This window comes from Salvelinus alpinus, chromosome 1 (genome assembly GCF_045679555.1).
Source record: "Salvelinus alpinus chromosome 1, SLU_Salpinus.1, whole genome shotgun sequence".
In the NCBI taxonomy this organism is placed as follows: domain Eukaryota; kingdom Metazoa; phylum Chordata; class Actinopteri; order Salmoniformes; family Salmonidae; genus Salvelinus; species Salvelinus alpinus.
The window spans coordinates 53,015,502-53,042,666 of NC_092086.1; the positions used below are offsets into that span (position 1 = coordinate 53,015,502).

The following is a 27,165-nucleotide window of genomic DNA, read 5'->3' on the forward strand; positions in this document are numbered from 1 at the left end:
ACCAAGAGTAGTTGTTGTTGTTATTGAATAAAGCAAAGTGTATTCTATCTGAATCTGGCTTACTCTTCAAGTTTTCTGTTCTTGGTATTAGTTATTATGGGGTCATGGAGCATCGAATTTCGCTTCCATGCAGCACATCACCCACAACCCATCACCCACAACCCGGGTGATATCAGCACAACACTGACCAAAAGAGCTATAGTTAAAGGTTCAGTATGTAGCTTTCCGAGTGACCGGGTCCAATTCACGTAGAAATATTAGTTATAGATCTTTCATTTCTCTTTGAAAGTGAGTCTGATAAGCAGTAGATCCATTCTTTGAGCTCTGTTTCTATGCTTCCCATTCCGAAGGTTAAGCTTTGCAAAATTTTTGGTTTTGTACACCGGCTTCAAATAGCTGAATATATGATATCTTTGGTTATTGAAAATGTATTTCACAGCGGTTTAGATTGTACAGTGACTCTCTTCACTATACATTGCTTGTTTTGCCACATAAACCGAAATTGGCGAACATAATATATAATTTTTATCAACCATGTAATGGCGGAGCGATTTCTACTACACATTTAAGAGCTTCCTTAGCTGCTCATTGTAAGAGCTGATCACATGGAGAGCTGATCACCTGACCAGACTGTGACGGCAGTGGGGGTCGTATGGTGGAGACGGGGAGGGGTCGGGGGGAGGCGAGTGGCAGAGGGCTCTCATATTTCCCATAAACCCCCTGGGCCCTGTTGACCTGTCTGTCTGCCTGGCGTGACCTTGTGCTTGCACCATTTGACCCCTAGCTGACAGATGGACCTGTTTGTCTGGCTGAGACGACCATTAGTGTTCGTGTCGGATCCGAGGGTCGCGTCACAGAGGCACAGACAAAAACAAAAACAATCACGTACACATTTAACCACGTCCACGCGGACTAAACTACAACCAGTGCACAATAAACACGCACACAAATCGGGCCGTCGCAGAAATACAGCTGAAGAGTGCGCAAACGCACTGATAAACCGTGGCGTTAACCCCAAGTTCCATATCCCACTGGGCATTATCCACACGCCCATCTGGGCCGTTAGATCAGGGGAGGGAGACTAGAGGCCGAGCAGCTCCTCCCGAGAAGGCCTTCGAAGAGGGAGTTCATCAATTAGTAAACACAGTCAAAACCAGTGCTACTCTACACGCCCACCACTTACCCTCTCACCGGAGAACGGCCTGGATAGGATAGAGGCCGCTGCTCCCCTCTGAAATATTTAAAAGCCCCAATCATTATAGTGCTACGAGGTAAATGGATGAGGCCAGTGGAGGAGTGCGAGGGGTAGGGGGTTGTCTGTGTTATAGAGTAAAAGAGTAGAAGGGGGAAGTGGATGGGGGGGGGGGGGGGCAGAGGAAGAAGAGGGATTGTGAGTTTTTCTCTCTCTGTGTGTGTGTGTGTGTGTGTGTGTGTGTGTGTGTGTGTGTGTGTGTGTGTGTGTGTGTGTGTGTGTGTGTGTGTGTGTGTGTGTGTGTGTGTGTGAAAGAGAGAGTGAGATAAAGAGGAGAGAAAAAAAAAAAATGGGGCCGAGCATGAAAGGGAAGCGGCTGCATACCTCGCAGCAGCAGCGTTGGCGGTAGTCCTCGGGGGAGCAAGAGGATCCTGGTACAGTTACTAAGCCTCCCTCGCTCTCTCTCTTCAAAAGGCTCACTGTGACTGTATTATAGTCTTCTTCTCTCACAGACATCTGCCTCTCCTCAGAGAAAATAACTCCTAGCGTTGTCATGCAAGTGGGGGGGACCAGGGGACAAATATCAAACACTAACTCACGGACGGACGGAGGAAACTAAAAACAAGGACGAGTCAAAATGTTGTTTTTAAAAAAAAATTACATATACGCCTCGATACTGGAACATGAAGAATGGTTCGGCACTAGAATTTGTGTTACTTTCGATACATCTGTCAAATGTGTCTCACGGATCAACTCTGTCTATCAGCACAGTTGATGTCCCCCTATATAGCGCGAAAGCACAGTGCCTGCTCCACTTAGCCTGCACTAGGAGTCTGGGCTGCATCATGTTAGCGCCCTATTCATGCTGCACACAAGTTAACACACTTAAATAATGCGATATATAATGCATGCAGAAATGTTGAAACTGTTAATTACTGTTCGCAAAACAATGTCCATACAGGTTAGAACACTTTCCAATGCAAGAAGAAACCGGTTGATTCCAGCTTCGTAGGCTAACTTTCCTTCTAGCGTATAGCTGAAGCTATCATCAATTCACTACACTAGTACTTTGTTTGTGACAATATGAAAATCATAACGCAAAATATGCGGATTTCAAAGCTGATTGCCACCAAATCTTTTTTGATTCACTTCAAATCGGTCTCTCTCTCTTATCTACAGAGCTCGCCAGTTTATAGTCCTAAAAACCGGAAATTAGTTACCTCTGATTCATTCAGCCATTCCTATGGGGGAAATTAATGGGGTTTTGGGATAAACGCTGAAAATAAGGTCTGAGGTTAACACAGGCTTAGGAGATCTTTTTGTTCTATGAGATAATATCAGTCAGTTAACATGACCTTTATGAATTAGGAAGCCTTGGTACTTTTGTTTGGATTACATAAAACGCTTCAAAATTCCCCAACAGTGACGATAGCTGATGAAGAGTAGCTCCTAGAACAAAACGTATAATATCACCTAAGCCTGTGTTTACCACAGACCTCATTTTCAGCATTTATCCAAAACCCCCCCCCCCCCCAAAAAAAGCCAATCATTTCACCATAGGCTTTGTCCAACGAACCATGGTGGAGTTAGCACCTACAAAAAGACGCTATTGCTATTTATCTCGATTGCCCCGCTCCCCCCCCCCCCCCCCCTCTTGCCTCGTAAACAATGACGTCACTGATTAACGAGACAGCACACACTTCTGTAGAATACGCTACTTCTATGTAAATGTTGTTGATCAGTACAATAAAAATAGGTCCCAAATGGAAGGGTAAGAGATTGTTTGTCATCTGTAGCTGCATGAAATCACCCCCCCCCCCCCCCCCCAAAAAAAAAAGCGGACTAACAAAAGGCATCCACGCCTGTTCATTCATATCTATTGTGAATAGGCCTATTGATTTACCCAGTTTATCAATAAAGATTTATAATTCAAATAAATGACTACCATTGTTGCCATGTAGTTAGATTGGCAAAAACAAAATTGGGTGTATGACTGTATAATTGATTAATTAATGCATACGCTAGTGTGTCTGGAAAAAAAATGTCAAACGTAAATGATATTCAACTCAAAATATTCCCAAATGATTGAACAGAGCAGTAGCTGAGTTTCTCTGTCTGGACCAAGTGCCATTCTGTGACTCCGGTTAGTATGCCTTCTTATTTTGTAGTGGTATCATTTTGGAATTGAGTATCGTGATGGTATTGAGAATCGTGATACTGAACCTGGTATCGAAGTCAAAATTCTGGTTTCGTGACAACACCATATACTGTACATCTCAGCTTACTGGGCGGTGTAAGATCATGGTTAGTCTTGGACAGCGATGGCTGTCGGAATCTAAACAGTCCTGTATGATTGAAACGTTCATCGGGGTTCCTCATTACTATCCTCATCATGTCGGACCTGGGTGGAGGCAAGAGTGTACATTGACATATGTGTGCTTGCTTATATGTATAAGAATGTGGGTGATCATATGTGAGAGAGCGAGAGAAAGAACTAGCTAAAAAATTATGAGAGACGGGGTCAATGAGGTTACAGCACAGAAAGCGGCTCACATGGGCAGGCAGAGAGAGGCAGGCAGAGAGAGGCAGAGAGAGAGAGAGAGAGAGGCAGAGAGAGAGAGAGGCAGAGAGAGAGAGAGAGAGACAGAGGTAGAGAGAGAGAGACAGAGAGAGAGAGAGACAGAGACACAGAGAGAGAGACACAGAGAGAGAGAGACAGAGAGAGAGACAGAGACAGACAAAGCGAGAGAGAAAGGAAGAAATGCAGAGAGAGAGAAAAGGCAGGCAGTCGGGATGTAGGTCATTCAGGGAGGCAGTCAGGCCAACTCCAGATCCAGCTCTAGACTGTCAGTGCTGTGTTAGTCACAGTCCTGGATCCAACCCAACAAACCCCAACCTACAGATACACACAAACACACAGGGTGACTCATCGCGCCAAACTCCGGCCCCTGGCCCCCAGCCTCCGATTGGTGGACCGGAGGACTGTTTACATGGCAGAAAAATGACATGAGATAACCCTGAATGGTCCCCAAGGCTCGTACTATTGGCAGACAAGACTTTCTGTTGGAGGGAGAACAGGGAGAGATCCATCCTTTTGCTTTGCAGAGCACTACACTGTATGTAAACAGACCAACAAGGGTTACAGTATGCAACCAAGGTCATGGCTCGAAGTGTAAACATGCCAGAGGGGTTAACTGGTGAACAAACAGTAGGACTGTTCTGCATCAGGAGTTCTTTCATTGTCCTGGACTGTCCTGCATCAGGAGTTCTTTCATTGTCCTGGACTGTCCTGCATCAGGAGTTCTTTCATTTTCCTGGACTGTCCTGCATCAGGAGTTCTTTCATCGTCCTGGACTGTCCTGCATTTGGAGTTCTTTCTGTCCATCTCTTCCCTTTTTCCTCACCTTGATCCCTCCCAGAGTGAGCAATCAGTGGCTCCCCCTTTAGAGCTAGCAGCAGGGAGAGGAGTGGCAGTGAAACAATAGGGACCGGGGCTAAAGCCTGGCAGTGAAACAATAGGGGCCGGGGCTAAAGCCTGGCAGTGAAACAATAGGGGCCGGGGCTAAAGCCTGGCAGTGAAACAATAGGGACCGGGGCTAAAGCCTGGCAGTGAAACAATAGGGACCGGGGGTAAAGTCTGGCAGTGAAACAATTGGGACCGGGGCTAAAGTCTGGCAGTGAAACAATTGGGACCGGGTTTAAAGTTTGGCAGTCAAGCCATTGGGACCGGGGCTAAAGTCTGGCAGTGAAGCCATTGGGACCGGGGCTAAAGTCTGGCACCAGTCCACAGTCCACTGGGGGGAACCAGGCGGTTAACCCCCATGTCATCTCTGGGCTTTGTTTCTGACAGCTAAATCTACAGGGATTAGCACCCCAGCAGACAATGGCATCGTAATCCCACCAGCTCAGCCCAGCATATTGACTAGATGGAGTAACATGGGTCAGTACTCTGGTCCATTAGGCCAGGCTGGGTTAGGGCCAGTCTGGGCTGATTCGGGCTGTCGGCCCGGGAGGTTAGGACCTCGTACTGGGATATTTGTGCGTTTTTTGTAACGTTTGTTGTGTAACACTTATGCTGTTATCTGTGGTGCTGTGGTGAGTGGCAGGATATTGGCAGAGGTAATCAGGGTTAATCACCTTGCATGACAGAGTGGAAATCTGCTTCTGAGAATTAGAGTAAGCGGGGGACTGGTCCAATCCCAAAGTAGAGAGGTTTTTGGGCCTTTAGCCTACTTGGTCTCATACTAGGGACTACATTTTTGTGAATAAATAACATTTCATAGTAAGGATTGTTGGGTTATATTTAACTGAAATAAAACAAGTCTCTTGACATCCAGTCATTTAACAATGTATCTAGATAATAAAAATTCTAAAAAACAGATCAAAATGTGGTTTTTGTAAATTTGTAAAATTTCATATTTGACCCTGGCTGTCGAGTTCAAAGGTCATAAAGTATGGCAGCCTAGCCATACCAGCTAAGTATAGCAGAGGCAGTGATGCTACACTAGCTAGCCAGCCTCAGGGGGATAGAAGGAAACCCCAGTGATGCTCTCATTTCTGCTGCTGTGACACGCTAGCGTCTCCCTCTTCTCTCTCTCTCGCGTGCGCGCTCAGGGAACAATGGGCTCAATGATTTCCTCAGACCTGCCCTACTCAGCGCTCGAGTCTCTCATCTCCACTTTAAGACTTAATCTCTTCCCCCTCGCCTTTCTTTTCTTCCCCTCTGCTGCTCGACCCCAGCCAGCCTCTCCAGGGCCTCTCTTCAGAGCCAGAATGAAGAGATGAAGGGAGAGAAGAGGAGGGGAGGAGAGTGCTGCTTGGAGCTATTCAGGCTGGCTGACGAGAGCGATAGAGAGAGAGAGACTGTGCTGGGTTTTAGAAGAGAATAAACGACGATGTTCTCTCTTTTGGTACATCTACTGAATACCACAACAATAACCATAATTACAACCAATGATATTACTACGATACTGAAACAACATCACAGAGCATAAAGCCATGACAATCGTCAGTTTTGTAAACAACCCCAAACAGCACAGATGCTCTTTTTGCTGCAAAAATGACTATCTTGCTAAACACCACATCTTTTGAAACCGTTCCGGTCTTATTTCCGTTAACATTTTAACCCATTTCTGCGACTCCGTTGTGATTTTGAACTCTGGGACATAAGATCGTATCTGAGCCGTGGTGCTGGGAGATAACAGCATGGTTTCAACCTGCCCCCCCCCCCCCGACCTCGCTCTGAAGTGTGCGGATCTACTTCCACCCACCCAGCAGTGTACCATACCATGTGCCTCAGAGGTGGGTTTGAACTTCTCCCAGCCATCCAGCCTGTTGCACCCCAAAGCTGGGCTAGATCCACATCCTGCCTCCCAGCCAGCCGTGAGCATACCACGTGCCTCAGAGCTGGGCTCAGGGCTGGGCTAGAGGGCATTTCTCGGGAGTCTGACTGGAGGAGGAGGAGAAGAGACCCCCACGAGGCTTGCTGAAATGCCAGAGCACTCACATCATATCATGCATGACTGCAGAGCGGAATGTGCGCCATGGGGCAGGGCGCTGGCTTGTGTCTTTAACACGCTATCTTCTCTGAAGGGGGGGGGGGGGGGGAGGACTGTGACTGGCCACTTGTATTCTCGATTGTGTTCTGGTACATTATGGCTGTCTGGAAAAGCAATGGTCGGTAGCTACGGGGGGAAAATAGGGGAATGGGTTCCCTACTTCCAACAGACGCGCATGGTATTCCCGAAAAGTTGAATATACTAGAGATCGTTGCAATTTGTTTCGAGAAAATGTGTTTCTACTTCTCAGAAACAAGGGCCTGGGGCAATAGACTGGAAGTCTTTTTTTTTTAATACAAAAACAAAAACTGTGTTCCCATTTCCCAAAACCAAATCAGGAAAGACCTTTAACTACAAAAAACAATGTTCGCAAAACAAATCACTTCAAACGTCTAGGACATCCAAGAGTATATTGAAATCATTTGGGCACTAAAGTAAGTGAACGGGGAACACCGTCACGCTTTTTGTCCCATTTCTGTGATGCCTTGGAGGCCTCAGTACGGCTGTGTCATGGTTTTTACTCAGGCATGAGCTGGTCAGCCGCTGTGGGCTGAAATAGGCATTTTAACACGTGGCCAAGCTCAGCTGGGTAAGACTCAAGTGACTGCCAGTGGCTCCTCCACTACTCGGCCAAACCGACCAGCATCAAGATCCCAACTAAGGCACATTTTTACAGTTTTTTTTTTTTTTTGTGTGAGGAGAGAAGAAAAGTCAAGACAAGAAAACAAACAAATTAGTGTGGGAGGGAGAGGATCAGGCTATATCTGTCTGTCTCTAAAAGGCTGGAACCAAACTGAACTGTTGCTACTTGTCTTCGTCTACTTGTCTTCGTCTCCTCCTCCACAACCAAGCTGAGAGAAGGAAATAGGAGCCAAACGGGGAAATGGTTTAATTAGATCACGATTAGTAATGAGATTAGCCCTGTGTCGAGTGTGTGTGTGTGTGTCAAGTGAGTGAGTCAAGTGATTGTGTGTGTGTGTGTGTGTGTGTGTGTGTGTGTGTGTGTGTGTGTGTGTGGTAAAACCACCACAAGGGCTGACCCAGGGACCCGGGCCCGGGCCTGAAGTGTCCCCTTCATGGAATCAACCATTTATCTTCATACAGATCTTAGCACAAAATCCACGTAGGAAACTAATTAACCAGTAGTAAAGTTAAAAACAGCCCAGCCACGGCTGAGGAGATCTGTGAGATCTCCCAGCGACAGCCCCTGACCTACATTCAGCTGCAGCTGCTGTGCCATGTCTGAGAGAGGGAGGCAGCACTGGGGGATTTCTCCAGAGGTAGGGGTGTGTGTGTGTGTGTGTGTCTGAATGGATATAGGAATGCGTTTGTGTCTATTAGCAAAAGGGTGTGTGGCTCTATAAGCAAGCATGCGTGTGAGTTTTAAGAACCTCTTCAACATCAACACCCGCTGAAGATGCCCCGAAGCATCTTCAGCGCAGCTCGACTTTCCTACAAGCGCTGTGTCATGTGTATACATTCATGTGCATCACCGTGTGTATCAACTGTAAATAAGTCTGCGAACGTCTACCTCCCAAGGGTACGGCTTTGTTATTCTTCTGTTTAAAGGAGCATGTTGAAACTCATCTAATGTGAATGAGAGCGTTCATTAGTAAAGGAGAGAGAGAGTGTGTGTGTATCTCTCTGTGTGTGTGTGTCTCTGTATGTGGCTGGAAGGGAGCAGTGTTGGTTGGTTTGTGATAACGAACGAGAACCGACCGTTAGACCTACACCTCCCTCACCCCTCCTGGGCTAGACGGGAAAGATCACATTCCAACCCCGGTGGGGGGGGGGGGGGGGGGGGGGGCTACTGAGCCTGACACCCAAACCAAAACAGGGACAGTGGCTTTCTGCAGGGAGGGACGGAGAAGGAGAGGGAGGAGAAGGGAGAAAGACATGGGGTTACGGCAGGGGAGGTGGAAAGAGGGGATGAGTGAGTGAGCGAGAGACAGAACAGAGAGGGAAGAAAGGGGCTGGGAGAGACAGCGAGAAGAGGGGACCAGGTAGATGGCAGACACCGAGGGGAGTTGGATAAGAGAGAGAGAGCGCGAAAGAGGAGAAGAGGTCCTGGGTGGCGCAGCTGTGAAAAGCACTGGGGTTTGATCCCAGGCTGTGTCACAAGCATAAGACGGTGCTCAATTGGCCCAGCGGGGTTAGGGGTTAGTTTGGCCGGTGGGGCTTTCCTTGGCTGATCGTGCTCTAGCGAATCCTTGTGACAAGGCCGGGCGCCTGCAAGCTGACGCCGGGTCGTCAGTCGAACGGAGTTTCCTCCGACACATTGGTGGCGGCTGACATCCGGGTTAAGAGAGTAGTGTGAGAAGAAGTAGGTGGCCAGGCGGGTCATGTTTCAGAGGACGCATGATTCGACCTTTGCCTCTCCCGAGCCCAATGAGGAGCTGCATTGATAAGCCAAAGGACCCAATTCAGGGCATTTTTTTTTAAATGAAATGCTTGTGGTCATACCACTCTGAACACGTCTGTTCGGGGTCGGGGCCCGGTTAGTACCGGGACGGAGTACCGCCTGGGAATTCCAGGTGCCGTAAGCTCAAAAAGATATTTACAAAAAAAGAAAGAGGAGAAAGATGAGGGGAGGGAGAGAATCATAGTGTGGTGCAAAGGTTAACTTCCTCAGTGTGGGGAGACGGATCTGAGGGGAGCGGGGGCAGTTTGGCCAGTTTAGTCCATTTACACTGCCTTGTGTGTGGCTTGACCTGCAATCCCTTTCACTAGCTGTTCATTTAAAGAGACTCTCCAGTACTTTTTAGCTGGCCCACGTGGGGGGAAATGTAGGGAGAATGGTGCGGCACAGCTTAAAGGAAACAGTTGCTTTCTAACTGGGGATTTTGTGGATAATTAAGGTAAGAGAGTCATTCTGCTCATAGATCATGCATGTACCAACTACACGTTCAGAAAAAAGTTTCTTAGTCACCCAAGTACCGGAGAATCCCTTTAAGGCGACACAGTATGCACAACTGCCACACAGCTTTAACCAAAGGCAACCACGACCCCAAGGCGATGCGCCTGTGTCTCTGTTGGTATACGGTAAGTAGCGTGTATGTGTGTGTGAGAGAGAAAGAGAGGGATTGTAAATACTATACACGTGTGTGTCGATGAGCTTCATCATAACAGCAGAAATGGTATTACTACTATTATTATTATTATTATTATTATTATCGTCTTTGGGAGGTGACGCCAGGCAGTATTACATTTGTCTCCAGTTGTTTCTCTGGCTCCTTCATCCATCATTTTAAGTGCTTACAATCACTTCACTTCTCTCCTCTCCCCCGAGTTCTCGCTCCAATGAGCCCCTATCTGAAGCTGAGCCCTTCAACTCCACTGGCGTCTAATGGCATTCTCCATGTTGACGCGTTTGCAGATCTGACAAACGCACACGCCCTTTCCTGGCAATGACGTGAAATATAGGATGGGTTTTTTGGCGGGGGGGGGGGGCGCAAGGGAGCGAGAGCGTGTGAGAGCGTGTGCGAGATGGAAAGCGAGAAAAAGCGGCAGGACGGGGTGCTACGATGGGATGGCTGGAATAAACACATTCCGTTTCATTCATCGATCTACGGATTCTCCCAAATGGCCATGTTCTCCCCCTTAACACAGATGCGCATGTATCTATACTTGGATCAGGACAAGTAGAACCACCCCAGTGAGCTAAATTGGTCGAACGTCTTTTCAACCCAAAAAATAAGTCTTTATAGAGTGTAGTGGTTATAGGGCCATGGCCTGCCATGAAGAGTTAACCATACTGACTTACAGTGCCTTCGGGAAAGTATTCAGACGCCTGGACTTTTTCCACATTTTGTTACATTACATCCCCCCCCCCCCCCCCCCCCGCCCTCATCAATCTACACACAATATCCCATAATGACAAAGCAAACCAGGTTAGTAGACATTTTTGCTAATTCATAAAAAAATAAACTGAAATATGACATTTACATAAGTATTCAGACCCTTTACTCAGTACTTTGTTGAAGCGCCTTTGGCAGCGATTAGAGCCTTGAGTCTTCTTGGGTATGACACTACAAGCTTGGCACACCTGTGTTTGGGGAGTTTCTCCCATTCTTCTCAAGCTCTGTCAGGTTGGATGGAAAGCGTTGCTGCTCAGCTATTGTCTGCTCAGCTATTAGTTTCAAGTCCGGGCACTGGCTGGACCACTCAAGGACATTCAGAGACTTGTCCCGATGCCACTCCTTGCCACGTCTTGGTTGTGTGCTTAGGGTCGTTGTCCTGTTGGAATGTGAACCTTCGCCCCAGTCTGAGGTTCTGAGCGCTCTGGAGCAGGTTTTCACCAAGGATCATTCTGTACATTGCTCCATTCATCTTTGCCTCGATCCTGACTAGTCTCCCAGTTCCTGCTGCTGAATAACATCCCAGCAGCATGATGCTGCCACCACCATGCTTCACCGTAGGGATGGTGCCAGGTTTCCTCCAGGCGTGACGCTTTGCATTCAGGCCAAAGAGTTCAAAATTGGTTTCATCCGACCAGATAATCTTGTTTCTCATGGTTTGAGAGTCTTCAGTTGCCTTTTGACAAATCTCCAAGTGTGCTGTCATGAGCCTTTTACTGAGGAGTGGCTTCAGTCTGGCCACTCTACCATAAAGGCCTGATTGGTGGAGTGCTGCAGAGATGGTTGGCCTTCTGGAATGTTCTCCTATCTCCACAGAGGTACTCTAGAGCTCTGTCAGAGTGACCATCGGGGTCTAGGTCACGTCTCTGACCAAGGCCCTTCTCCCCCGATTGCTCAGTTTGGCCAGGCGGCCAGCTCTAGGAATAGTCTTGGTGGTTCCAAACTTCTTCCATTTAAGAATGGAGGCCACTGTGTTCTTGGGGACCTTCAATCCCTTCAGATCTGTGCCTCGACACAATCCTGTCTCGGAGCTCTACGGACAATTCCTTCGACCTCATGGCTTGGTTTTTGCTCTGACATGCACTGTCAACTGTGGGACCTTATATAGACAAGTGTGTGCCTTTCCAAATCATGTCCAATCAATTGAATTTACCATCGGTGGACTCCAATCAAGTTGTAGAAACATCTCAAGGATGATCAATGGAAACAGGATGCACCTGAGCTACATTTTGAGTCTCACAGCAAAGGGTCTGAATACCTATGTACATTTTTGACAACATTTCTAAGAAGCTGTTTTCGCATTGTCATTATGGGGTACTGTGTGTAGATTGTTGAGGATTTTTTATTTCATCAATTTTAGAATAAGGCTGTAACATAACAAAATGTGGAAAAAGTCAAGAGGTCTAAATACTTTCCCGAAGGCACTGTACACCCCCTGGTCACCAACAGTAGGCTACATGTTTACACCGTCTCCTCTTACCTACAAGGGCCAGGTAGAGAGACATCTCAATACCGTACAGAAAGACCATGACAGACCGACGAGTCAGCACAACAACAGGAACACTCCAGCATATCTGTATTCTCTTTCCTCCTACCGCGCTCTGATACTCAAACCAGAGGTCTTCAGGCTACTGTTCATAAAGACAATTTAGTATGTGCAAGGGATCCCTGCGTGAACTGAACCCATGACTTTGGCGTTGGTAGCGCCGCGCTCTTACCAATCGAGCCACACGGTCTCCTGTCCAGGACCGCATCGGTTTCAGACAGTGGAGTTCAAACGACTCCCCGGGTCGAGCGGTCGTTGCGGTAACTCGATGGAGATTGTCGGCTCATTAGGCTAACGCGCTAATTTGAAGCACCTTACGGAGCTCATCTGCATAATTAATGAACTGGCAGGTGAGAGGGCGATGAGTGCTTTCATGGGATTGGGTTGGCACAGAGTGTGTGTGCGTGTGTATATGTGTGTTTGGGTTTGAGTGTGTGTGTGTGGGTACGTGTGTATGTGTGTTTGGGTTTGAGTGTGTGTGGGTACGTGTGTGTGTGTGTATATATGTGTGTTTGGGTTTGAGTGTGTGTGTGTGTGGGTACGTGTGTGTGTGTGTGGGTACGTGTGTGTGTGGGTACGTGTGTGTGTGTGTGTGTGTGTGTGTGTGTGTGTGTGTGTGTGTGTGTGTGTGTGTGTGTGTGTGTGTGTGTGTGTTTGGGTTTGAGTGTGTGTGGGTACGTGTGTTAGTAAGTTTGGAATGGAGTCTGGTGTGTGTACGTGTGCTTGTGTGGGTGGGTGGATAACCAACGGTGTTGTCGTACTCCAGTCCAGGACTCGAACTTGACTCGTGACTCAGATTTGGATTCGACCAGTAGTGAGCTTGTCAGAAAATCTCTGTTGCATAATTTAACATACTAACTACAGCAGCAAACGTTATAGAGCTGTTATCTAGTTATTCCTTAAAATGTGCAACAACGTAACATAATTTAGATTTAAAAATGGTTGGACCGCAGCTTTTAGCAGCACCAAGGGACTTGTGACTCGAGTAGAAAGGGCTCGGACACTAGAGACTCGACGTTTAGTGACTTGACTACATCAAATCATATTGTATTTGTCACATGCGCCGAGTAAAACAGATGTAGACTTTATCGTGAGATGCTTACTTACGAGCCCTTAAGCAACAATGCAGTTCAAGAAATAGAGTTAAGAAAATATTGACTAAATAAAGTAAAAAAATACAATAAAAAAATAACAGTAAATAACAATACCGAGGCTATATACAGGGAGTACCGGTACCGAGTCAACATGCGGGGGTACAGGTTAGTCGAGGTGATAAGCAGTGGTTACAGGCTGCCTTTGAGCCGCTCTGGGATTTCTGCTTGACATTACAACCATAATGGGCAGCCCCCTTCCTTTCCACCCCCCTTTGTCCCCATATATCCACCTTCGCTCACTCCTGATGCCCTCTGCCCCTCTGAGCAGACACCACCCCCACCCCCCTTCGTTCCCCTCTGGGCCTCCTGTCGGTGCAGGTTTTGGCCGGCAGGCTCTCCTCCCTCCCCTATTTTTAGGGCCCGCATTTTACAAGTGCTCTTCAGTTTCTCTTTCTTGCCCTCTTTTCCTTGGTGTTTCAACGGCGTGTAACAGGGGAGAAGACGGCTCCCATCCCCCCCAAACCGTCTGGTCTGCTCTTTCTAAGTGCTGCTCAAACGACGCCAGTTATGCCTTTGCGGAATTCAAGCCTCATGTCCAAATCCAAGTAGTTAGCGCTTAGCGTTGGTGGTGGTGTTGGGGGAAGCCACACCACTACCGGGGGAATTCCATGGGAGGGAAGGAATATCATATGGATTGATAGCTGGCTAAGTGTACCATCTTGGCTGCACCTACATTTATTGTAACCTATACATTTGTCATCGGCTATACTTTTTGTTACAGACTAGCTATAGTCTACATTTTTTGGACAATGAATTTCTTATAAGACTGTTGCGTCACCCTTATTTGCCTTCACTTCATTCTATCCAATCGCTCACACCATATCCTTCCTTCCTTCCTTCCTTCCTTCCTTCCTTCCTTCCTTCCTTCCTTCCTAGCTCAGTGCGATCCACACAGAAGTGAGAAAGATACAATGAAAGTCCGTGGTTTAGGGGTACGCGAGCAGCCGAAGCCCACAGGCTGAGAGTGGCTTAGGCGGGGTTTATCCTTAGCCCAGAAACTGTCAGAGTGCTTGGGCACAGCGCCCTTCAAATCCGCCTTAGCACAGCACAAATAGACATCCATCTAGCTCCAGCTCCCCTTAGCTCTTCCATTTCTGAGTAAAGTCCCGATCAAGAAAAGGAGAGAGGACAGAGAGGAGTGGATTATTGAGAGGAAAAACAAACCCTCAGACCAAAACAGACATCAGACACTTTAGGGCTTATTCTAGGCCAAAGGCTATAGACCTACATTCCACCATAAGCTAAGCTCGTTGCAACCCCAACACTAACTTGGAGTGGACCAATGCTAATACCAGGGTTCATACACATTTTGACAAATGGAATTTCACGACTTCTCCGTGACTTTTAACCAAATTTCCATGACCAATAATTGTACGTATAATAAAGAAAGCGTCATGTGGTATCGACGCTGGGAGGCTGCTCTCTGATCCCATGTACCATCTCCTGTCACTCAGCAAGACACTTAACCCCCCACAAAGTAGAATCCCTGTCTGTCAACTGTATAAAGCGCATGTGGTCAACCCTCAGTCTGGAGCGCTACTGGGTGTGCAGGCTTTTGATACAGCCCTGCTCAAACACATCAGAGCCAGTTCATCAAGGTCGGTGGAACGTTTTTTGGGACATGCCCGAAAACATTAACAAATGCTAATAATAGCTAAACAATTATCTAGAGGGTACAAGATATGTTTTGAATTGGCTACCTACCTAGTTAATCTGTTCTCGATCATATTTTATAGGTTAGGCCTACAGGTCTCTCCTTGAGCAACGGCCCATTCGTCTCGCACCATGCAGGTGAGGCGCGCAAACACAGATGCACTAGTGTCATTCCGATCCTGGCTGCCATCCAGGACCTCTATGCCAGGCGGTGTCAGAGGAAGGTCCTAAAAATTCTCTCTGCTACCGCACGGCAAGCGGTACCGGATCGCCATCTATGCAGTCACTTTAACTCTACCTACATGTTCATATTATCTCGACTAACCGGTGCCCCCGCACATTGACTCTGTACCAGTAACCCTGTCTACAGCCTCGCTATTGTTATTTTACTGCTGTCACTTATTTATTTTCTAAGTACTTATTTTTCTTAAAACTGCATTGTTGGTTAAGGGCTTGTAAGTAAGCATTTCACTGTAAGGTTGTTGTATTCGGCGCATGTGACAAATAAAATGTAATTTGATTTGTACATCAGAAATGATCGAATAAAACACATGAGCTGGCGCACAACCAGAGAGAATTATTTTATGTAGAGATGCTGACGAACGGCGAATAAACTATAAACTATTAAAATATTCTTTGGGGATTTTTTCATTTTCCAAAACTTTTCCAAGCCTGACATTTCATGACCGCACGAACCCTGTAATACAAACTTATGAATAACATAAAAATGAAGTACACCTACACAAGTTTTTACAAGGTATACTTTAGCTTATAGACTACAACCAAAACTCGACTCATAAACGACTTAAAAACCCTTTACAAATCCTTATTAAATACCACAAATAACGTGTTACAATATTTCATTTGAAGTGAAGGACCCCGGAGTTCCATTTGAACACTGTCTAGACCACACAGCTGAGGACTAACAGAACCATGAGCCAACCAGCCCCAGACCCAACACTCCCTAACTGCCTTCACTAAACAGACACAGAACAATTCCCAATCTCCACTTTATAATACCAAAACACACCACACCGTGCCATATTCAGTACCAGGCACCACTTTCTAATCTACCAGGCACCACTTTCTAATCTACCAGGCACCACTTTCTAATCTACCAGGCACCACTTTCTAATCTACCAGGCACCACAACAACAAGGCTGTCAGGCCATTAAATCATTAAGTTGCGCAACAGCGTCTGCTAGTAAGTCGACTCAGCACTAGCTCTAAGGAACAGCCTGTTCAGTGGGAGTTTAAATGTGAGTTTTTCTCTCTTTAAAAAGAGGCGGCCCGTTCAAAGAAGCAGGCGTGGTTGCGGAGCATACTGGCACAGGGCCTGGCCCTCTGGGGTGGAAGATAAACCACCGACGGGTTGTGAAATCCTGCCCTCTGGTCCTCTCTCTGTCGGTCTCAGTGCGGGTGAGGTATACGTGAGCGCTAGTGTCTTGTCAGCCGTCCCTGGTTACGGAGGAGCTAGGCTAATGGTTAGCCTGCAGGTTACGGGAGTGAGTCCGTCTCCGCCACAGAGGGCACTGTGCTCTGTGGAGAGTTGTGTGGTAAATAGTGTTGCATCGTAGTAAAGATGGGATCATACGTTTATGCTGAAATGTGTGTAGGTGCAAAAAAAAATAAAATGAGCACAAGAGGGAAGTGAATGAGACGGAAATCAATTCCATTCCCCAAATGCATTTTATACGAGAACATTTCTAGTCCTCGAAAGTGCAGCGTATGAGTGTTCCGCATTCCGCTTCTAACACATGCGACACAAGATGATTGTGCGCTTGGCTCTTTAGACAACAGTGTCGCCTTTGTTTTGGACACTGTCCGTTGAAGTCTGAGTAGCCACTTCTGAATTCGGGTCCCCGCTCCACACATTTCCCTTCTCGACTGGCTATGACTCATGGTAAGATGGGAGGCCCCAAAAACACAGAGCTGCAACAGTAGAGTAGGCCCTCGCTTTAAAACCACAGCTACATCCCATACCAGCTGGCAGTCCCTAAAGAAAGCGCCGCACCCCCATCTAAGACTTCACACACCGCATGGCAAAGACGTGGGAGGGGGGGGGGGGGGGAGTAGGGCTACACGCCGGGCTTTATTTACACACTGTGGCCAAGAGGAGAGTGCAGCCGCAACCGCTTTTGTCGTCTCCACCGAGTGTCTGCTGCCAGACTGTTTATCCCTCACATCTCTTCAATGCAGAGCCAGCCTACTACTGGTCGGCCAAACCACAGGAACACCGAGCAGACGCTGCCAGCCATGTCGGACTGTTGGCAGGGCCAGAGAGGCCGCCCGCCTGCCCGCGAGATCTCCATTTGACAGCGGTCTCGCCACGCTGTCTGGAGCGCAAACTGCAACCCCCCGAAAAGCCCCAGTACGCCGGAACATTCTTTTTACGACCCCTTCCTTTTCTTCTTACTTACTCCCTTCCTCCCACTGTGTCCAGCGCTCTCTTGCTTCCTCTCTTAAAGTCTCTTTCTTACCTCCATCTCTCTCTTTCACTTACCACACTTACATTTTTTTCTCTATCTTTCCCTCTCATGCTGCCTTTTCTCCACTTCCTCCATCCCGGGTGATCGTTCCCTGCCGGCGCGGCGCAACGCTGTCCATGGGAAACAATTAAACGCCACATGGTCTTCCTTAGTAAGGACTTCCATTCTGAGGCGCAACAAGAGCGCCGTGACGGCCGTCGGGCTCCCAGTAGCTCCACACACACACTCCACGCCAAACACACCAGAGAGCCATTAGACCAGAGGCAGCTGGAGAAGGAAATTCAAGGCGGCAGTTTTTTTTCCTTTGGATGCCAGGATTTAAGGATGAATGACATGCCACCAAACCGGACAAGACTGTATTTGTCATCACGCTCGCTAATACATTGTAAATGTTCAATATAAATGCACTCATCGCAAACTAGATATTTTATCGAGGTGTCTGGTCCTCTAATATGGTGAAGACATGGACATAAAAGGTAGACCGTCCAGGAATTGAGGAGATGGATTGAAAGTGTAATCCTGGAATAAGCTCATTTCCTTTGGACAACAGAGTAGATAACAACAGTGTAATAATGAGCATTGAAGTCCTAACCCGGTGCCAGTCTGTTTCTGCTCAACTCCTAATGGAATTGTCATGACAAATGTTTACCTTTCCAATGGTGTACACAAAAGCACAAACAGATCTGTGACCAGGCTATACTCCAGGCTCCACCTCATTCCCAGCTCCAGTCTCCTCCCCTGCCTGCAAGACTCTTCTCTGGGCAGCAGCAGCAGCAGTCAGCATGATGGAGGACATTTCAAACAGCCTGTGATTGATGTGCCCTGAGTTCCGTTGTGCGGGATGGTGCCTCTCGGTGCCCTGATGAGGTGTGGGGGACTTTGCCAGGAGTGAGGCAGGGTGCTTGAGTTGAGTACCCGCTTTTACTAGGCGTTGCTCACACACTCCTACAAGGATTCTTTCATTTGTCAAGGGGAGAGCCTTCAAGCCAGTGAAAGTGTCGGCGCTTGCTCAGACATCAAGGCTATCCAAGCACTATTGTCGGTCACTACCTCAATGAGATCACCGATTAAACAGACAGACTTCGTGGCTTATTTCCTGTCCTAGTCAATGCTACGACTAAAAATGTCACCCAATTCAATAATAATAGTTAAGGCTTGCTTTTATATCACATCCAAAATAGATGTTTTAAATAAAGACACTGAAGGGTCAGGAGACCCAACGACTTCCATTCTACGTCAAAGTGACCTATGCTGACGTGAGAACGGCTTGGGGAGGGGAGACAAAGCTCAAAATAATCGTGCTTTCTGACTTGAGTGCTCTGGGGGATTATCCCGAGGAGGGCTGAACTAAATGGCACTTCGCTCAATAGCACTTTACTGCCGGGACTGAATGGCTGTCTACCTCTTTGTGAGTTGCGATTGCCACAGGTTTGTTTTGGCGTGAAATGGTCGGCGGCAGGGCGCCCGGCAAACATTCATGAATCGAAAGGTGGCTTCTCTTCCTTTCAAAAAGTCTGGAAAAAGCAGGGGCTATAGTTCAACTTAGTAAGGTAGTGCTGCTGCATATTTGTTGAGTGTTGCTGTGCGCACAAAACAACACAGTTAGTCACCCTCAGCCTTCACACAGAGCACAGAGAGAGAGCGAGAGCGAGGGAGAGAGCGAGAGAGAGAGCGAGAGCGAGGGAGAGCGAGAGAGGCAAGGCAGCTTTGCACTGGGCTTGTTTCCACATCAAAGTTTGTCTGGACCTCTGAGCTGTTTTTTTAAAGTTGTACTATACAGAAATTGCTCCACGATTTCCTGGTACCTATAACTAATAGTTAGACTAATTTCAGTTTATTTGACAAAATAAGATAGTGTAGAGATTAAGTGTAGAGAATAATTGTACAAATCTAAACCGATATGAAATACAATTTCCATAACCCAAAATATTGTTGTTTAAGTTGTTTGAAGCTGGTGTACAAAACCAAAATAAAAGTCGCAAAAACAAAAATTAAGAATGGGAAGAAATAGGGCACATAGAACAGATCTACCGCTTGATAGATCTATAACTCACAATTCTATGTGAATTTGGTCGGGTCGCCCAAAAAGTCACATATTGCCACTATAAGACTGGGAGGCTGCTATCCCTGGGTCTTGTTCAGAACGTTTTTGTGCGTTATTCCAAATGCCTATATCGCAAGAATCTATTTGATTTTTTCTTCGTTTTTTTTTCATTCTTATGAGTGTTTATGTCTGCTTGTTCTCATGTCTTTTTGGTCTCGTCTCCTTCGCTCCTTCTGTGCTGTGTGCAACGGCTTGTAGACTGTGCACCTTCCAATTTACACACGCCAAGTCCCTCCCCCTGCCACTCACAACAACAAAGATCAAAAGATCACTTCTTCCTCTCTGACAAGCGGATTCAACTCACTATTTGCATTTGAGGTTTGGTCCACCGGAATCGTTGCTCACATGGACACCGAAACACATTGAAACATCATTTTACTGTAATAGAGGAGAAGCTACCTTTTCTAAAGATACCCGTTTTATGTCTCAACTACTCAAATTGCGCGCAGAGCAGACACTACTAAAACGAGAGGATCAATGAACATTGCTTCTGGAAAACGTATGCTCAGTTTGTCACGTGTGGCATTGCGGTATCACATACCCCCCAGCAGTATTTTAGCCAAAGACTTATACTAGCTGTCTAGTCTGTGTTTTGTAAATGTGCAATAAGCATAAAACACAATTATATAAAAGGAATTGGCTACTTGTTCTCATAACAGTTCAACTGTTCTACCTTGTTAGCAAGCAAATATATCCAAGGTGATAAACTTGCCTGCTACAAGAAGTTGGTCATTATTAGTGGTTCTGGTAAAAAAAAAAAAAAATAGGGTGTTTTCATAAAAAGACTTGAAAGCCAGATCAGCGATTATTACAAAAAAGCATATTAAACTATTTTGATAAAATAATTTAATTCCTAGTGGGTCCTATGGTTAATTTCACAAGTCCTGAATTCATTAGATTATTGCTGACTGTCTGAAATGCAATGTATTGCACAACAAGGCTGATTTGGGGGGGGGGGGGGTAGAATCGAGATCTATACCGTGATTCGCCCATAGGTTTGAAAAGAATAGAGATATGATTTTTAGGCCATATCGCCCAGCCCTAACGTATAGCAAAACGTGTCGCAATGAAAATCAGTCCTCTAGTTGTTGGAAAAGTTCAGTTAGTCAAGATCGTCCCTGTTCCATTCAGTTCCAAAATGTTGTCTCTACAAACAGAACCCTGGTTTGTGACTCAACGCAACACCCTGTTGGGATCTCAGCAGTGTTGTTCTCTCATCAGGACATTGCTATGGGAGACCTTCAAAGAGCGGCTCTGACTGCCTGACCGACTCAGCTGAAACTGAGAAATGGCTGTGGTCAACATAAATTCTCCATGACAACAACAAGCAACCATCAACATCAAAATAGACCTGAAAGTGTAGGGCATGCTATAGAAAATACCTCAGAGTTTAAATCAAACATACCCAAGTGTTGTCATTGAACAAGCTTTTCACAGATTGTTGAATATGTATATCATTTTTTACTGTGGGTGCCACCATATTATCTTTGGGCGTAGGGCTAAATCCTAACCTCCTTAAGATGTGGCCCTCCTCGTCTTCCTGGCCTCTTTGCCCCCTTCAGAGGGGCATAAATACTTTGGTCAATTGTACCCATCTCCATGAGAAAGGGGAGCTGAGCCTGTGAACAAATGATCCCTCCAACAGGCTTACACAAGCTTAGCAATGTTGACATGTCCGCACAATCACTGGAGACCAAGTTTCCAGGCAGAATATGACCATCAAAACGTCACACTTGCACTGTGAGCACATAGCAGGGATTTGTCCAGGACAGACCGCGAGGTTAGGTGTCACATGGGTGATTCAGTCAAGCATGACCCGTTCCACATTTACCATTGATATCCTGATGTTGTTTTGAATGACAATCGATCTAATTGACTGTTAGGTTGGAAAAGTAGTGTACTGAGGGTAAAACATGATCAACTGTTTCTAACAGACCAAAATGATGTGTGACAACAACTTGTGATAGGTGACCTCTAAGCATTTGAGCGTGACTAAGGTCAAAATCGTTCCATCATCACACTTGTTGTGATTTTGGAGCACACATGTTCTAAATATATACCTAGTTCCTCCTCACAAGTCACAGACACTGACTTGTTGGCTACGATTTTTTTTTAAAGAAGAAGAACGAGTCAGCAAGTTACCAATACATTACCGTACTATCCTACCCAGTGTTTGTCTGGACATTAAACGCCACTGAAGGCTGTAAAAAAAAATAATCTGGAAGCAAAGAAGCATTGTATATCTATTCGGTCATAATGATCATTAAAGAGAATTAAAAATGTACTTGTTCTTTGGCAATGTTACATGATAGTTAGGTCTACATTTTTTCTCCCGTGTGAGAAAGTAGGCCCAGGCTATATATAGCATGTCGTTGTATATATAAACACTAGAATGGCAACACAGACATGGTCACATATTAATGAGTCACAAGGCGCCTCAAGCATGGCATGGTTTTAGTTTGTGCAAAGCGGTTTAAAACAATGTAATACGGCGGTTAGAATGGATTGCCACAATGTTATTACGATGTTGCAAATAAATGCCGCATGTTTTAGCGAAGATAAAGTGTTGTAGGGCAATATCATGTGACGAGTTGGCTAAGAATACAAGTTCAAATAAATACATTGAACTGATGATGCACTGTCGACAAAAGTTAGTATGGCCTACATTCAATAACTTGAGACAGAACATGGAGCCTACGGAAGACCGAAACAGTATAACAACGATCAACAATCAACAGCACACATCATGGCATGCGCGTAATATCTACGGATTACATTATATGTGCGCCTTGGTACATGCATGTTACTTTCGACAATCAATTACTGGTTAGTCGAGAACAAGTCAAGTGGAAATCAACATACAGTGGTTTGATCCATTCCAGTGTTGATTTCTGATGGACGAACTGAAGGGACGGTGTGCCGCAGGTACGAGGCTCTTATCAGGGATTAGACATCCTCGGTTCTGGTGGTAGTAATCCATAGTTAAAAACGGGTTCGGACTAGGGGTGAGTCCCACCGCATCCTCACTGTCGTACATCATGCAAAACTAACTGCAGCCCGAAATAGAACGATAATTTCCTTTGATCTCCTCCCGTTAGAATAAAGAAGACAAGAGAGGGTTTCAAAAACACCGAGCGCAACGAAGGATGTCATCACATATTTCGGGGATAGAACACATTGGGAGGTTTCCTCCCAAACAGAGTTGTGACATTATTACAACAATGTAACAACTTCTTGTTCTCCAATTTGCCAGATGAAGTGACGCAACCGACCTATATTGTGGCTTAATTCAGAGGGCACAAACAGTAGCAAACAAACTGTTGTGATTAGGAAAAATTGCAAGACAAAAAACGTTAAAACAATTACTCCGTCCACTGTTTTTGAATGGCGTTTCCAAAACTGTTGACCAACTCGGGCGACACAGGGATTAAAGTGGACCACGCTATCCCGCCCGTCGATCTGCCTTTTCACTCCAATGCAAGCATGTGTAGAATGCAAGTCATATAGAAAAGTCGCCTATGAGAATGTATTGTCCAGCACGCTCCCAGCGTCAGTGACGTGCCCACCCAATCTTGTATTTAGAGATACAGTATGTCGCCGAATCAAGTGGAAATAGGTATTTTAATTCCAACTCGTTCCTATTATAACAACACCAGAACGGGTCATATGTCCATGATCACGTCTTCGATAGACGACGGCGAGCGCTATAATATTTAATCTCAAATACATTAGGTTTAAGATTTGCCGGAGAATCTTTTAAGCATCCGGTTGTTTTCGGGCTCCCCACGTTACATAAGGATACTTGAGGGCCGGTGTCCATGTCTTGTGAAGAGACCTCTGCACACAGTTCATTCAGTTTCCAAATCCTGCCCTGCAATTTTTGACGAGTATCAGCAGCTGCGCATTAGCTCCACCTACCCAGCCTCCCTTCTCCTTCCTAAACCCTCAGCTGGGTGTCTAAAACCGGAAGCATCGTGTTTGGGGGAAAAGGATATAGCGGAAGAGGCGAAGCCCGTAAAACGGCTCAGGCGTTTCTTTTACAACATGCCCAAACCGGACGCGTGCGCCATCGTGCACAAATTTATTTTGTCCCCCCACACCAAACGCTATCACAACACGCAGGTTGAAATATCAAAACAAACTCTGAACCAATTATACTAATTTGGGGACAGGTCGAAAAGCATTAAACATTTACGGCAATTTAGATAGGATAAATTAAGGAGCAACTGCAAGCTATTTAGATAGCTTGTTTGCTGTTGCTAGCTAATTTGTCCTGGGATATACACATTGAGATGTTATTTTACCTGAAATACACAAGGTCCTCCACTCCAACAATTAATCCACACATAAAACGCTCAACCGAATCATTTCTAGTCATCTCTCCTCCTTCCAGGCTTTTTCTTTTTTGGACTTTATAAGGCGATTGGCAACTAACTTTCATAAGGTGTATTACCAACACCGACCTCCGTTCATCTTTCAATCACCCACGTGGGTATAACCAATGAGGAGATGGCACGAGGAGGGACTTGCAACGAGTTCTGTGCCACAAATAGAAGCAACTTCTATCTTAACGCCTGGCAACGCAGACGCTTGTTGGCACGCCCGAGCAGTGTGGGTGCAATGATTGAATAACATGTATGTGTACATTTATTTTGCAACGCGGGCGATGTGGCTACCTTAGTTTATCCTTCCCTCTATCTCCCTCTCAGCTCTTCCTCATGGGCTCTGGCCAAATGTAACCTTCTCATAGAGGCAGGCACTTGATGTACCATCAGAGGTAGAGTATCTATTCTGAATGAGATTTGAAGTGGAACATGATAATTACATGATAACATTGCAGGCCTAATTAATCTATGACTAGTGGGACTTGACAGCAACTGGGCTGTCGTTTTGTTACAATGACTGAAGTTGGCCAATGGCCCTTTCAAAGTTTTTCCATAACCAAAAATATTGTACACTGAGCAAAAATATAAACGCAACATGTAAAGTGTTGGTCCCATGTTTCATGAGCTGAAATAAAAGATCCCAGAAATGTTCCATACACTCAAAAAATGTATTTCTCTCCAATTTTGTGCACACATTTGTTTACATCCCTGTTAGAGAACATTTCTCATTTGCCAAGATAATCCATCCACCTGACAGGCATGGCATATCAAGAAGCTGATTAAACATCGTGATCATTACACAGGTGCACTGAAAATAAAAGGCCACTAAAATGCGCAGTTTTGTCACACAACACCACAGATGTTTTCAGAGAGCGTGCAATTGGCATGCTGGCTGCAGGAATGTCCAATAGAGCTGTTGCCAGAAAATGTTAATTTCTCTACCATAAGCCACCTCCGTCATTTTAGAGAATTTGGCAGTACGTCCAACGGGCCTCACAACCGCAGACCACATGTATGGCGTCGTGTGGAAGAGCTGTTTGCTGATGTCAATGTTGTGAACAGAATGCTCCATGGTGGAGGTGGAGTTAAGGTATGGGCAGGCATAAGCTATGGACAACGAATACAATTGCACAGAGATACCGTGAGGAGATCCTGAGTCCCATTGTTGTGCCATTCCTCCGCCGCCATCACCTCATATTTCAGCATGGTAATGCACGGCCCCATGTCGCAAGGATCTGTATACAATTCATGGAAGCTGAAAATGTCCCAGTTCTTCCATGGCCAGCATACTCACCAGTCACCCATTGAGCATGTTAGAGATGCTCTGGACTGACGTGTACGACAGCGTGTTCCACTTCCCGTCAAAATCCAGCAACTTCGCACAGCCATTGAAGTGGAGTGGGTCAACATTGCACAAGCCACAATCAACTCTATGCGAAGGAGATGTGTCACGCTGCATGAGGCAAGTGGTGGTCACACCAGATACTGACTGGTTTTCTGATCCACTCCCCTACTATATTTTTTTAAGGCATCTGTGGCCAAAATATCAATATCTATATGCCCAGTCATGTGAAATCCATAGATTAGGGCCAAATCTATTTATTTCAATTGATTGATTTCCTTATAGGAACTGTAACTCCGTAAAATCATTGAAATTGTTGCATGTTGCGCTTCTATTTTTGTTCAATATATTTTCAGCTGTTTGAAGCTAGTGTAAAAAACTGAAAGAAAAAGATGCAAAAACAAAACTTAGAACAGGAAGAATAGAAATAGCACACAGAGAACAGATCTACCGCTTCTTAGACTTGCTTCAATGAGAATTACAGAGCTATAACTTACATTTCTACGTGAATTTGGTCAGGTCACCCAAAAATGTACATATTGCAGCTTTAATAAAGTTGTATTCTATTCAAAGACAAAAAAGGCTTGAACAGTTTAAAATATGAGTGAAAAATCTGTAGGGTTAAGCCTGAATGCACAATAATGTATTTACTGAAAACAAGTGTGGCGGCTGTTGTTCTGAAACAAAACAAGACGCTTGTCAATATTGTTACACCTTTCCATCCATCCATCCCTGTCCATGTACCGTAAATACGCCCATTGACAGCCCACCAAATACACACACACACCTTTCACAGTGCAGCTGAACTCTCCGTGAACCCAACAAACCAGGCAAACGCCTCACCTCGTGCTGGCCCACCACATGCTCACCTTCTCACTTCGCCCCCCACCCCACCCCCGCACACACCTTCCTTGGCTTCCCTTCCCTGGGCAGAGGTTGCACACACACACACTTGCTAGGGGGTAGAGCAGTGTGCACATAACAAGGCAATGAATAGTCAAGTCGTGGCGCCACTGTGCATCAGTCAACGAGCTAAACCAAGGTTGCTGTCAGTGAGTGAAAGATGGCCCCATCCGTGAGTAGAACAACGTATCAACCTCTTCTTTCATGCCTTGGCTGATCCCATTTTTTCCCTTGACGTGAAAGTGCCCTGGTATTGATTTTCATCTGTTTAAAATATTAGCTGCTCGGGATAAAAGACCACACATCAAATAAATACACATTCGTTAATCGATAGGAGGCATTAAATCCATTGAGAGTGGCGGCAGGGGTACTAGCCACAGACACGGCCCCTATATAGGATATTACAATTTTCTGATAGGTATGTAAGCGAGCGAGCAGTGCCTGGCAAGCTGCGTAATGAAAATTGACTTCATTGTAAATGTACAATACAAAGCAATTTGCTATTACTTACGCTTACATCATTGCCTTTGGCTTTAGCCCAGTTTGCGTATTACCATTTTCACAACATATTTTCGTTTGAGGTCAGTTGATGATTAAGTATAGAAACACGTTTTCCACAACAAGCAATTCAGGAAAGTGGAACAACAGCCAAATATTGCCTTTGTTTCTGAGGCACTGCTAAGTGCACTCATACATTGTAGGCCTTCCCGTCTTGACCCAAACAATCACATGTTCACACAATCTGTCTGACCTTTGACTGATTCAAATCGTTTATTTGTCACATGCACCGAATACAACTGGTGTAGACTTTACCGTGAAATGCTTGCTTCACAAGCCCTTCCCAACAATGCAAAGTAAAAAAATTATAATGGCGCTATATACAGGTAGTACCAGAACAATGTGAAGAGGTACAAGTTATTTGAGGTAGATATGTACATGAAGGTAGGGTAAAGTGACTAGGCATCAGGATAGATAAGACTCA

The 27,165-nt window shown here is 45.8% G+C and overlaps 1 protein-coding gene across 4 annotated transcripts in view; it reads right to left on the minus strand.

The window, feature by feature from the left end:
* The window catches only part of LOC139580414 (retinoic acid receptor alpha-like), a 182,692-nt gene that overhangs the window by 25,813 nt on the left and 129,714 nt on the right, over positions 1 to 27,165 (minus strand). The window contains exon 1 of one of the 4 annotated variants that reach the window (XM_071409095.1): positions 22,416 to 23,471. The exons of the other annotated variants lie outside the window; for them this stretch is intronic. Within the exon in view, the coding sequence (XP_071265196.1) occupies positions 22,416 to 22,593 (178 nt within the window). The 5' untranslated portion in view covers positions 22,594 to 23,471. Of the gene's footprint in view, positions 1 to 22,415; positions 23,472 to 27,165 lie in introns of those variants that run through there. 4 annotated transcript variants of the gene reach the window in all.